Genomic DNA, 14,783 nt, shown 5'->3' with positions numbered 1-14,783 from the left:
GTGTTCATCCAGCTCTACACCTTGTCATCTCAGGCTACAATTCCATGTCAGAAGCTTGTAAGTTTAAGCCCTACTTCAGCACATAAACTATGTATGTAGCAAGTCAAAAACTTTTGTTACAGTGCCATCTTTTGAATGCAACATCAAATGAATCCCACCTGCCTTTTCAAATGGTTTCAGAAAATCCCAAGGACACTATTTAAACAATAGAGAAGTTGATTTGATTTCCTGACCTATGCCCCTTCAAACAGACCTTTCAAGATACATAAAACTGTCCATTTAATTATGAGCTGCTTTTGGAACATATCCACTGCTTAAATTGATCAGCATTGGATACAAGTGATTTTACTTCAAAACTAACCTATTGTCTGTGAAGCACTCTGGGTACTTTAAATGCAAGTTTGTTTCAGTGTCCTAACCACAGACAACACAATGCTGGCTAATTATTTCGCATTTTTCTGCTGATTTAATGAAAATATATGCTTTGCAAGTGACTTAATCCTTGATATTCACAGAACTAACATCTAAAGAATAAGGGGAATACTCTCATACTTTTTTATATTTTATATTTTAACATTTGAGTGACTTTTAATATCAATTAAAATTAAACTAGCAAAATGCATGCATTTCAGCAAAATCAAAAACAAACTGTAAAATGCTTACTTATTTCCACCCAATAAATAACTGCTCTGGGGTCCTTGTCCATATTCTAGTTGTAGATCCTGCAGTTCAAAGAAAACAAATACATGTTGCAAATCTATATATTCATATCAATTATAATTACTGCAAATATAAAAACCCTCAGCACAATAAAATGGAAGAGTGTTAGGATAGATTTGTGAGATGTTTGAAGCAAAGAATCTGTGATTCCCAAATTTACTATTAGAATTTTTCAAACAATCCCTTAGTAAATAGAGTAAATTTGACTTTCTGCAATTTATGTAAAACAGTTAATATTTGGCCAGTCGTGTTAATGAATTTCAAGAAAAAAATCAACCACATATAATAGTAGTTTAGTTACAGGTCTGAATCACAACATCCTGCAACAAAAGACAGCTTTCATCCAAATGCACTTGCCTCATCATGATTATTTACTTGGTAGCAATTCAATCTTAACCAACAATGTGCTTTCATGTGCCAGTATTCCATCCATTCTTTTCAATTCTCTTACAAACGAAGGAACTCTCCTCCTGATTACTGTAGCAGAGGTAGAGGCAATTGATACATTCTCTGCCTTGTGAACTGGTATTGGTCATGACTCAGTGGGTAAGCACACTCACCCAAGACTGAAGATCATATCATATTCCGGAATTCAGCATAAATGTTTGACTGATACTACCAGTGCAGTACCAAGAGAGGGCTGCAGTATCAAAGATACAGTCTTTTGGTTGAGACATCAGACCAATATGTGTCTCCCCTTTTGGAAGAGCAAAAAAACGTAAACAGCCAAATAAGAGAAAACAGCAAGGGAAATGCAAATAAAAACACAACAAATCAAGTGCCTCAGCTATGCCAGGCTCGTGTCTCAGAGGAGGAGGAAGTGGTGCAGGAGCCAGGCTCCGTGTCTCAGAGGAAAGGCAGACGGTAAAGATGCCAGTGCTGTGCATCCCAGCAGCTCTTAATAGAAATCACACTGATGCACTTAATGAGAAGTAAACAAGCAAACTTGCAACTTAAGCAACACTTCATTTTTAAAATTATTTTGAAAAGGGAATCAACAAGCACATAATTGGAAAATTCAGAAGGTCCAGTTTCAAGTCTCAGAGGTGCCCCAGCGGTGTGTCATAACATGTTCTAACAGTTTGAATGAAAACAATTTAAGAGTCTTGTAACAGTGTCCCCATTTCTGGACAAGAAATTCTACATGCAATCCCACCTGCCGCAGAGAATTGTATGATCACGTTGATTAAAAATAATTACACTGTCTGCAAGTGACCATGAACATTCAATCACGTTTTTTTTTTAAACTGCCCTTGCTGTTATGAATGATCCAATGAAACTCAACTTAAGTTTGAGGAACAGTACCTCACTTTATGATCTATCCAATCCAATGCAAAGCTCTGTAATCCCTGCCCAACTTTATTTCCTTTTCTTTGCATGTCACAGTACTACTTTTGTTTTTACGTTCAGACAGCAGCTATCCATTTTTTTGGCATTTATACCTTCCATGACTTTTTTTTACTTGTACCTATGCTCTCTATTCTGCACAGCTGTTTTGTCACATGTTCTCTCCTATATTCCATTCTATCACAGATCTTCCCTTTTGTTCTTTTCCCACCCTCACCCACTTTAAAACTCAATCCTTTAATTTCTAACCTTCTTAGCTCTGAAAGATTATCATTTTGAAATGTTCATTGTCTGCATAGATGGAGCCAGATCTGAACATTTTCCTGTATTTCTACCTTTATTTCCTACTTTTTAAAACTACATCCATGCTCAAATGACCAGATGTCAAAGACTGAAAATTTAACAGCAGTGAAAACTTTGAGACTTGATCTTTGTACCGCATAGTGTCACTGTAGCTCAGATTTTACAAACTGTCTTCACCTTCTGTGTAATGCACTTGGTGTAATTTTCATCAATAAAAATTGGGGAAAAGGTGTTTGGAAAGTTTGTGGCCTTATTCTGTGCTTTCAGGGAGAGTTGTAATGTACTGGAGTGAGTGGCTAGCTTGATTCTGAAAACGAGTTTGAGTGTTTGCAATTACTTTTATGGGTCCTGTGTCTTGTGATTTCCTAAAACGGTACTAAACACAACTGGAAGTGTTGGCTGGTTCATAATAAACTGCTAACTTGGTACTGACCACAAATGAAGGATATTGGGAAGACCGCAAATAACCATTTGCGAAGAACACTCAAACTATTTGCATTTGCTGAACTAAATTTGTGTATAAATTTGAATTAATACTTGTCCACTTGTTTTGAGGCATCTTTTCAGAATACAAGTCTTCTGATGTGAACTTTTCATCATAGTTTTATAAAAGTGAAAGCAGCTGTGATTTTACCAATGTTAGATGTACACTTAAATGGAGGCTGTCCAATAGCATGTCATGAAAAATAGTGATCAAAACATCTCTAAAATGATGAGCTATCGAACATGAAAATTTACGTACTTAACAAAAGAAAGTCAACTTCAAAGTGTTCATGCACCCAACTGCTAACTATCTTAACACTAAATAAGCATGGTTCAAAACCAAAAAAATGGTTCCAGCTGTGCTAAATGGTATTGAAGAAGTTTGTTATCCCACCTCCATTTGAGAGTCTCATTTGGCGCATCGCTTTTAGTACATTTTCAGATACAATTTTTACATTTGGAAATGCTGTGTTTAAAGCAAACATCCAATGGTAATTTTGTATTTCTAGAATTACTGCTACTTCTCAAATATATTGCAGGTAATCTTGAATGTTGCTAGGTCCAGAGAAATATTTCTCTCTTTTGGCTGACTGACATGGACTACGAAACAAACACTAATATTAGGCCAATATTTTTATCGTAATCTTTTACCATATTTTTCTACTTTTTACTTGGTTTGCTTTTTAGATAAACATATACTCAACAATTTATATTGCTTTCGTCTTGATGGTTTTAAGATGGAAACCACTTCAAAGAAGTTGGGTTTTTGCCAATTGAAAGACTCAAATGGCAGCTCTATTTCACCAGCTGAAACACTGAAGCCTTGTATGGTCATACTGTAGTGTTTTCAGATCAGTCTCTGCATTAAAACCTGAAGAACTACTGACTGTTTCATAAACTAACCAGTGGCTCTTGGAAACTTGTTGCAGGACTTGTAAATTTATCTACTGGACACCAAAATTGATAACACTTCAATGAGCCTTCCCCCAAAATATTTAACAATTTGGGAAATATTCCCACGCTGAACGAATAGGATTAGTTTTAAACTTGATGACTCATGCAGTTAACAATGCAGAATGGCCGAGAAAAAGATTAGAAGGAAATAGAATGAGAGTAAACTAGTTAGAAACATACATACATATTGTAAAAAGGAAAAGAATAGCAAAAACAAATGTGGGTCCATTGCAAGTGCATTCAGGAGAATTTTTAAATGGAGAATAGCGAAGTGGCAGAGAAACTAAACAAAGGGGAGGCAATGGCCTAGCAGTATTATCACTAGACTGTTAATCCAGAGACCCAGGTAATGTTCTGGGGATCTGGATTCAAATCCCACCATGGTAGATGATGGAATTTCAATTCAATAAATATCTGTAATTAAGAGTCTAATGACGACCATAAATCCATTGCTAATTGTCAGTAAAAACCCATCTGGTTCACTAATGTCCTTTAGGATAGAAAACTGCCATCCTTAGCCTACATGTGACTCCAGACCCAGAGCAATGTGGCTGACTCATAACTGCCCTCTGGGCAGTTAGGGATGGGCAATAAATGCTGGCCAAGCCAGCGACGCCCTTATCCGGTGAATGAATAAAGAGAAAAAAAATTTAAATGAAAGTAAGCTGGCACAGTGAATATGTTTGGTGTAAATGGGGAAATGTCCCAAGTGAAAGAGTAGGCAGTGGGGAAGGCATGCAAAGTTAAGCCATAAGACCAAAAGACATAGGGATGGAATAAACCATTTTGGCCCCTTGAGCCTGTTCTGCCATTCAACAGGGTTGTGGTTGATCCAACATTCCTCAAGTCCATTTCTGTCGTCACTATTAATCTCAGCCTTAAATATACACAAGGACTCTGCCTCCACAGCTCTGCAACAAGGAGTTCCAAAACTTCTCAACCATCAGATGAAATTCCTCCTCATTTGAGTCTTAAATTTGAACCCTTTTATTCTGAGGCAATGCGCCTTGCATTAGACTCTCCTATGAGGGGAAACATTCTCTCAGTATTTATCTTGTCAAGCTCCTTAAGAATTATATACATTTCAATGAGATCACTTCTCATCCTTCTAAATTCCACTAAGTCCCAACCTGTTTAGCTTTTGTTCACTAGACAACCCCTCTACACTGAGAATCAATTAAGTGAACCTTTTCTAAATTGCCTCTAATGCCATGGTATCTTTCCTTAAATACAGACCAAAATTGTTCAGTACTTTAGATGTGATCTCACAAGCACCATATACAACTGCAGTAAGACTGCCCCACTCTTATACTCCAACCCCTTTGAAATAAAGGTTGGCGCTGCTGGGGATTCAGGTGAGTGACAGCAAGTGTGGGAAGATGTCACAGGCAATAGTAAGAGTGGTACAGCATGAACCTCGCTTGGAGCAGGGTTCCAAAACAGAGATATAGTGATGTGAGACTTTAATGCTAACAGAGTTGGGAAAGCCATTGAACTTTTCACATGTTGTTGGACATACCTCAGACAATTGAGACTCTACTGATCTGGAGGCAACCTCGGATCAGGTTCTCATTTAGCAGTCTCCATTGCCAGTCCTGGGAGAAAATGTCGTCCTATCTCTCCACTACACCGTCAAGTAGGAGCTTCAGGTCCTAGCCCACAATACAGAGAGACAATTTTCCTTCCTCTGTAATGTCTGGGCCAAATGATAGGAACCATGCAGAGCAGCTCTGGATGACGATGTTTGTCAAGGTCCATAACCACCTTTTAACGGTTACGCTGGTATCAGGGATGCTGGTCAATTCCTGGATATCTCCACAGTGGTGAGTTGTTCTGTGTACAGTACTTGGTATAATAGAGCTAGAATTAAAAAACAGCAGCACCATACAGGTGGCGTAGGTAGTTAATGCGGTGGGTTGATAAGACGTAATAAGAAAACCCTCTAGGCCTTAAGGAGAGAGACCCTCCATGATTCAGTCCAAGGTCTTGACCAAATACATAACATACTCCAAGATGTTTAGGTAAACTTAAACAGGTGTGGATGTTATACAACCAGCTGATATTCTGCTCAGTAGTACTGCTGATCAGTAGTTATAGCGATATCAAAACACTTGTGAAATCCAAAGACTTAAATGTAAATAAACCAATATTAAATTACAGTTAGCTAGAGTTAATGCTGGTTTAGATATGCCAGTATTCAGATTTATGCGCACCTCCAAACGTCGATAATAATTCTCATGTCAATTTTCTATATCAATGTAACAATTACACTAACATGACTTTAAAGTCTAGTTTAAATTATTGCTTATTTTAAGATTTCTTCGTCAAAACACACCACCAGAAAAGAAAATTAGCTCCCTATTTTACCATGACAAATTCTGTCCCTTGGAAGCACCGGAGGCTGAACCAGACCATTTGCAAACTTAGTGTTGCATCTGGGCCTGAAAAAAATCTTCCTGCCACACATCTATTCAATTATCAAGTAAACCTATTTGCAGCTACATAACAACACCTCCATCTACCCTTGTTTTAGCTTACCTGCTGTTGAAACTACGACCCATGATCATTTCAACAATGTTCTGGTTGGCCTCTCATTTTATGCACCATGCAAACCTGAGCTGCACACACCAAGTCTCATTCACCCTTGTACTCGCAGACCTTTATTTCCTCCACTTTCAAGAGCAAATGAATATTTAACTGCTCATTCTCATTTTCAAATTCCTCTATCACCTCACCTCCAACCCTCAAGATCCTCTCATTCCAACCATTTGTACATCCCAGATTATATCTGTTCCACCATTCTCAGCTGTGTATTCAATAGCCCTGGCTCTATGGCTCTGAACTTGTCTTTTTAAATGTTTTCACCTCACACTCCTTAAAATATACCTCTTTCCAAGTTTTTGATCATCTTTCCTAACATATCCACATTGCTCGGTGTCAAATCTTGTTTTGTCCCATGAAGCATTTTCAGACATTCTAGGATGTCAAAGGCAGTATATGTATGCAGCATTTTTGTTTTCTTGGTTAATGAATATGGCACATTCTAATAGTCATTTGGTAGCATAACACGAGTAGTGCTTAGAAATAAAAGACAGTTTTGTATCTTATTTTTGTGTTCATCAGGACAAGTCGCAAGCAATGCCAAAGCAAACTGGAAAACAACAGTAATGCTGTATGGGAGGTCAGTGCTGATTGATTGGCCAGTAGACACTGGTAAGTAGAGGAATGAAAAAGACGAACATTTATGCAATGCACCTTATTGCAGGCTCAGCTGACAAATGTAATTTGGTTCAGTGTAATTCTTCTCAATCTGGATCATTTAGGAATTGCTGTCTAGGTACAGAATCTCAACTGATACTGTTGAGTGTGAAGTAGGGACAGACTTACAGTACCTTGCTTGCTGTGAACAACCAAGGGGATAAGCTGTTTGATATAATTCATCAGTCTTATGTACAACCTAGCATCACACCAGTACTGAAATCATATACCACATCTGTGAGACAGGCAGGACATTGGTTTTCGCTCCTGATCGGTAACTGCTTTTAAGTGAAAACATTCATTTTGCTACTTCATAGTAACAGCATGAAATAGCTTGCTGCTTCTTTTATTCCATTATGGAATATGGGTGTCACTATTGCCCATTCCTAATTTCCTGAGAAAGTAACAGTGAGCTGCATTCCTGAAACACTAACCCTCAAGTTGCAGTGAAACCCATGGTGCTATGAGAAAGGGAGGTCCAGATGTTTGGCCCTACAACAGTGAAAGAACACAGCATTCCAAGCAAGAATGCAATGCGATTTGGAGGAGAACTTGCAGTTGGCGGTCCTATGCATTTGTGACCAGTCCTTCTACGTGGTAGGTTTGTGGATTTGGAAAATGCTGTCACACGAGCCTGGCAAATTACTGCAGTACATCTTATAGATTGCACATACTACTGTCACTAAGCACTGATGAAGGGACTGAATGATAAAAGTGGTCAGTGGGGTGTCAAACAAGCTGTTTTGTTAAGGATGATGTCAAAGTTGAAAGTTGTTGGAGCTGCATGTATTCCATCACACTCCTGACTTGTGCCTTGTACATTGTGAACATGCACTGGGGATACAGAAGGTGAGTTACTTGCTGCAGAATTCCTATCTTTTGACCTGGTCTTGTAGCTACAGGATTTACATGGACAGACCAGTTCAGTTTCTGATCTATGGTAACATGAAGGATATCAAAAGAGATTCAGCAATGATAATACCATTAAATGTCATGGTGCAATAGTGAGATTCTTTCTTGTTGGAAACGCTAATTGTGTGGAATGAATGTTACTTGCCATTTATCAGCTCAAGCAATAATGTTGTCCAGTCTTGCTGCACATGGACACTGATGGGCTTGAACATTGCGCAATTATCAGCAAACATCCCCATTGATGAAGCAGCTGAATATGGATGGATCTAGGACACTACCCTGAGAAACTCCAGTAGTAATGTCCCTGAATGGAGATGTTTGGCATCCAACAATCACAATCATCATCCTCTGTGTTAAATACAAATCCAAACATTGGAGAATTTTCCTTCCAATTCCAACTGGCTCCAAGATAAAAAGGTGTAGAGATGGATGAAGTCAGCAGGCCAAGCAGCATCAGAGGCTCGTTAGCTCAGATTCTCCAGCATCTGCAGTTCCTACTATCTCTCTCCAACTGGCTCCAGTTTTGCTAGGATTCCTTGATACTATACTCAATCTAATGCTGCCTTGATGTCATGGATAGTCAATCTCACTTCACCTACTGCTCAAACTTTTGCAATATCTTAAATCTGAAGTAGACTAGGCATTTTCAGGACTGAAAGTTGTGGCCCTTAGGCCCATTCATCAGTTTGCACATTTACACCAAGAAATGATATGATCAAGATTGCCATTACCCATGAGAATGGTTTTGACATAGCCTATTACTGCAGCGAGCTTGCACAGTGAGCAAATGGTTCAGACTCTTACTTACAAGGTTGACGATAAAGGTAGTCTCGCAGTGTACGGAACTGTAAGAATCCCAACACATACTGAGCAGTGAATGTAGGTTTACATTAGTAGAGAAAACCCCCCAACATATTTCCGAGAGCTCATTTGACTGCTCCATTTTAAAGGTAAATTTGAGGATAGGAGTGAGTTTAAGACATGCAAAGAAATTCGTACTTACAGGTGTGAATTCAAATATAGCAAATGTATCATTTATATATCAGGGATACGCTAAGTTAGGCATCATTCCATCGAAGACATGTTTCTAACAGAACCCAATAAAAGACAGTTGAGAGACCTGGGCCTAGCAAGTAGCCCACTGAAACATCATTCACAAAGACATACAAGGTGTATGTCAACTGTACAATTTCAGGAGTTTGTAAGTTCAACGAATACTGATTCACACAATGGTGGCAGGTCTAGATATAGTGCTGCAATGTCTGTTGCTTCCTTAACTGTACATTAGTGCGTAGGCTAGAAATGTCAAGTGAGCATCCAGACACTGTTTTGCTTTCAATATGCAAGTCCTATATTGGTTTCTTTGCAACTGCAAAGGAATCTTTCACCATATACATGAAAATCTAGAATTTCAGAACTGGTGAGATGTTTAGCAAGTGTCGCCTACATACCCATGATTCAATGATTGTACCGTATAAAACATCGCTTAGGTGGTCACAACTAGCAAGGCACTGAACATATGCAAATAGCCCACTCTAGCGAAATTCAAACAGTGTCCAACACACGATGTGATTCCATGATTAGACAATATTTACTAAATAATCACTGTACAAAGAATTAAGTTAACAACCAACTTAAGATTCAGTCAGGTTTGCAGTATGAATGACATGTGAAATGTAAGCTACATATATTAAACACTTAAGAGTCCTGTTCGTTGCAGACAGGAAGAACACATACAAAAAAAAAACTGCGCCCATTTTGTTTCAACAAAATAGGTGACATTCATTCTATGGCTCATTCATCAGGACCATACCTTTACCAGAATCAACCTGTTTGGTTTAAAATTTAAATAAAACTTGGCAGTTAATTATTAGTCACCATTAACTGGTGTTTTCTCAATCACAAAACCTCTACCAGTGTTCAATTGTCAACCAAACAATACTCTTTTTTCATGCATTATAAATGTTGCTTTCCCATTACTTTGGTATGTCTTCTGAATTGTCCTGATGATAGTAAGACAAAAAGCTTTGACAAAAATGTCTTTTTTCAGCAATAATGCAGTCTTGTAAAAACAAAAAAGATAGAAACCACAAGCCAGTGAAGGATGCTTTCAACAAATATTATTTGTTCACTGCTGGCAAAATAGCTGTATACAAGTAGATTGGTTGCTGCTCCAAAAGAAAATAGCAAAACAATACCCTGAAGTAGAGATCATCAATTACGGTATTAAAATTACACAATAAATAAGCATGATAATGCAAGAATTTGGACATTCCCAAATACAAATTCTAATGATCTAGTTTATAAAGATTCCAGCAATTGTGCAATAAAGCCCAAGGATTGCACAATACTAAATCAGTTTTTCATTTGCTTGCATATCCTACGAAAGAATCACGAAAAACAGGGTCAAGGTTTAAGAGATAATGATTGACAGAAAAGAAAGACACCTGAAAACGACAGACTGAAATGTAAAAAAAAATACCAGATTAGGTCTTGCTGTGTAGTAAATCTCTTCTGAAATGTCCAAAAAATCATCACAGTAGGGCTGTTCAGCAGATAAAGACCAGAAAACCTGTTACTTATAATAAACCCAAGAACAAAGCAAGGGCAAGCATTTTCTATTTGGTTGGTCTCAAACATAATTATTCTACCACAAATAATATTGAGAACTAAACACTTGCATTATTTACATTTGCGGAAAAAAAGCCAGATATTTCTTATACAACACTCATTTACTTCTAATTTTGTAGAAATTACAATGAATAATATTTTGAACATGACTATCATTTAGAAAGTAGAAATATCTCTTCAAGTTGTAAGTAAACATCAAGGAATGTCCCAGTAAGCAGGATTAGGCAGTAAGCACTTCCTTTATCTGGACTGTACCTTTGAAATAAACCTAGAGAACAAAATTTAGCATAAATTTGTATTGCTTGACACATATGGGGAGCACACAGCTTAACAAGTATTCTTAAATCACCATTTTGAACTTGCAACTGAAAGCAACCTTCAACGGGTTTCAGAAAAGTTAGAATTACTCCCAATCAAGATCTCTTTTTAAAATTAGTTGTAAATCTGGTAACTTGCCATTTTCCAGCTGTTTTAAGCATAGAACTTTCTTAAAACGAACTAAATGAGGCAAGAATATCTTACTTACAAGTTCATGATGAGGCTCTGTTTCTTTCCGCATTGGTGGATCAAATTTTATTTGTCCAACTGCAGATAAATACAAGTTAAGACCGTTACTCAAAAAGAAAAAGCTCACAGTACATGTTATTTCAAAACAAAAAGGGCTATGCCTCATGTACAAAATAATCTGATTTGAACTATGCATGCCATTTGCAACAGGCTGACATTCTAATATCTGTTTTTGATAACCTTATAAATTCACAAGTTATCTGCAAAATATTTCCTTTCAGTAGACTGTTTAATTTATAGCCTTAATATAGTCCTACATTTATGAATCAAATATCTTCTTTTCTCAAAGTACAACAGAGTTATATCATCTAGTAGCTGACACTCCAATATAGCATTGAGGGACAGCTTCACTGCCAGAGATTCTGTACTTCATATGTGATGTTCAACCAAAGACCAATCAACCAGGATGTAACAGAACTAAGGCAGTACTCCAGAACATGAGGGTTCTTGTGTTGCAGTGAAGTGTCCCTACCTCTGAACAAGGAGTCCTGGGTTCAAGTCCCTTCTAGTCCAGAGGTATGTAATAATAGGTTGATTAGAAAATATCTATTCCAGAGAGCAGAGGCCCTCTTGTGGCACAATCCCTACCCTTGGACTGTGAGGCCCGAGTTCAAATCCCACCTGCTCCAGAGGTGTGTAATAACATGTGAACAAGTTGATTAGAAAAATGGGTATTCCAGAGAGCAGGGACTCAACCTCTGAGCCAAGACGTCAGGGGTCAAGCCCCATTTGTCCCAGAGATGTACATCATCATCTCTGAACACACTTATTAAAAATACAAACAACATTTAAAAGAAGAAGGGTCTTGTGGTGCAGTGACATTGTTCCCACCCCTGAGCCAGGAGGCCTAGGTTCAAGTCTCACCTGCTCTAGAGGTATGTAATAACATCTCAAGTTAATTTTAAAAATTCTAAAAAGCAGAATTATTCCAGGTGTCCTTGCTAAAATTTATTCTTCAACTAATATCATAGAAGATAATTATCATAAGCTTGCTTGGCACATACTGGTTGTCATATTTCCAAAATTTTTGCAACAGTGACAATGTAGCAGCAGCACTTTATAGGTTGTAAAGTGCTTCAAGATATCCAGTTGTTGTGAAAAGCACTGCACAAATGCAAATATTTTAGTGCTAGGAAAGTCTTCACACTCAATACAGCCCAAGTAGCACCTACGATATTTGGATGGCACATTGAACAAACTCTCTTTAGTAATCTTTAGTAATCAGGTATGGACACTACCACTGCATCACAAGAACCCTCGTGCTCCGGAATACTGCCTTAATTCCACTACATCCTGGTTGATTGGGTTAGGGAGTCTTCTCAAACCTCAATGCATTCAAAGTCATCAAAGACTCAAACCAAATTTTAGTTTTTCCATGAAAATAACAGAAACCAAACTGAAACAAAAATTTCAGCAAAGAGAATGACATCAGGTGAATAAAGTCAAGAAATGGAACTGAAGGGATGCAGGGGAAGACTAAATATGTAGCAGTTGAACTAAACTTAGACAGCCATATCTCTGGCAGATAATTTAATTTTCTTGCACATGCTTCACATAGAAGTGAACAGAACTAAAGAACAAGACAGAATACTCTGACTACTGAATACAACTTGAAACTGTCGAGTTAAGACAAAAAGGATGCTAGTTGCTCCATGTCAATACCCTATATTCAACTTTGTAAACTAGCCCAGGATTCTATTACATAAAAGAAATGGAATCTAATTTGTCTTTTTGAATTCTACAAATAATGGGATCAGGGATTTAATCTACGTCCTTGTTTGTTAACAACCCAGTACTGAACTTACCGATAATTTTGATACCAAAAACAAACTGACAGGAGGCAAGACTATTTTTTTGTTAGACCTTAAGACCATAAGACATAGGAGCAGAAATTAGGCCACTCAATCATGGCTGATAAGTTCCTCAACCCCATTCTCCCGCTTTCTCCCTGTAACCCTTGATCCCCTTGATAATCAAGAACCTATCTATCTCAGTCTTAAATGTACTTACTGACCTGGCCTCCACAGCCTTCTGTGGCAGTGAATTCCATAGATTCAACACTCTCTGGCTGAAGAAGTTTCTCCTTATCTCCGTTCTAAAAGATCTTCCCTTTACTCTAAGGCTGTGCACTCGGGGTCCTAAGACTCTCCTACTAATGGAAGCACCTTCCCAACATCCACTCTGTCCAAGCCATTCAGTATTCTATAAGTTTCAATTAGATCCCCCCTCATCCTTCTAAACTCCAATGTTTATAGTCCCAGAGCCCTCAAACGTTCCTCATATGTTAAGCTTTCCATTCCTGGGACCATTCTCGTGAACATCCTCTGAACCCGCTCCAGGGCCAGTACATCCTTCCTGAGATACGGGGCCCAAAACTGCACGCAATACTCCAAATGTGGCCTGACCAGAGCCTTATAAAGCCTCAGGAGTACATCCCTGCTTTTATATTCAAGTCCCCTCAAAATAAACACCAAGTTGCATTTGCCTTCCTGACCACTGACTCAACCTGCAAGTTTACCTTGAGAGAATCCTGGACTAGAACTCCCAAGTCTCTTTGCACTTCAGACTTCTGAATTTTCTCCCCATTTAGAAAATAGTCCATGCTTCTATTCGTCTTACCAAAGTGACCTCACACTTTCCCACGTTGTACTCCATCTGCCACTTCTTTGCCCACTCTCCTAACCTGTCCAAATCCTTCTGCAGCCTCCCCACCTCTTCAATACTACCTGTTCCCCCCCCCCCCAACCTATCTTTGTATCATTTGCAAACATAGCCAGAAGGCCCACAGTTCCTTCATCTAGATCATTAATGTATAAAGTGAAAAGTTGTGGTCCCAGCTCTGACCCTTGTGGAATACCACTTGTCACCTGAGAAATACCCTTTTATCCCCACTGTCTGCTTTCTGTCAGACAGCCAATCTTCTATTCATGCTAGCACCCTGCCTCTAACACCATGGGCCCTTATCTTGCTCAACAGCCTCCTGTGCGGCACCTTGTCAAAGGCCTTCTTGAAGTCCAGGTAGAGAATATCCGTTGGCTCTCCTTGATCTACCCTGCTTGTTACTTCCTCAAAGAATTCTAGCAGATTTGTCAGGCATGACCTCCCCTTGATGAAACCATGCTGGCTTTGCCCTACTTTACCATTCATTTCCAAATATTCACAAATCTCATCCTTTACAGTGGACTCCAAAATCTTGCCCACGACTGAAGTTAGACTAATCGGCCTATAATTTTCCATCTTTTGCCTTATTCCCTTTTTAAAGAGGGGTGTCACGTTAGCAATTTTCCAGTCCTCTGGGACCCTCCCTGACTCGAGTGATTCCTGAAAGATCACCACTAACGCTTCCGCTATCTCCTTTAGAACTCTGGGGTGTAGTCCATCTGGTCCAGGTGATTTATCCACCTTCAGGCCAATCAGTTTTACTAGCACCTTTTCCTTGGTGATGGCCACCATACTCAGCTCTGCCCTCCGACTCTCGAATTTTTGGGAGATTACTCGTATCTTCCACCGTGAAGACTGACATGAAGTAATTATTCAGTTCCTCAGCCATTTCCTTGTTCCTCACTACTATCTCTCCACTGTCATTTTCCAGTGGTCCAATGTCCACT

At 38.6% G+C, this 14,783-nt stretch overlaps 1 protein-coding gene across 8 annotated transcripts in view; it reads right to left on the bottom strand.

Moving 5' to 3' along the window:
* The window catches only part of map4k3a (mitogen-activated protein kinase kinase kinase kinase 3a), a 215,666-nt gene that overhangs the window by 74,105 nt on the left and 126,778 nt on the right, over positions 1 to 14,783 (bottom strand). For 4 of the 8 annotated variants that reach the window (XM_048600826.1, XM_048600828.1, XM_048600829.1 and 1 more), the window contains exons 14-16: positions 11,135 to 11,193; positions 10,460 to 10,522; positions 664 to 722 (exon numbers count right to left, since the gene is read on the bottom strand). In XM_048600826.1, the coding sequence (XP_048456783.1) occupies positions 664 to 722; positions 10,460 to 10,522; positions 11,135 to 11,193 (181 nt within the window). The remainder of the gene's footprint in view (positions 1 to 663; positions 723 to 10,459; positions 10,523 to 11,134; positions 11,194 to 14,783) is intronic. The other 4 variants (XM_048600830.1, XM_048600831.1, XM_048600834.1 and 1 more) reach the window with 1 other exon arrangement.

The sequence above is a fragment of the Rhincodon typus genome, chromosome 9 (genome assembly GCF_021869965.1).
Source record: "Rhincodon typus isolate 14 chromosome 9, sRhiTyp1.1, whole genome shotgun sequence".
NCBI lineage: Eukaryota > Metazoa > Chordata > Chondrichthyes > Orectolobiformes > Rhincodontidae > Rhincodon > Rhincodon typus.
Note: the sequence above shows the minus strand (reverse complement) of the source record. Positions and strands in the feature narration are given on the sequence as shown.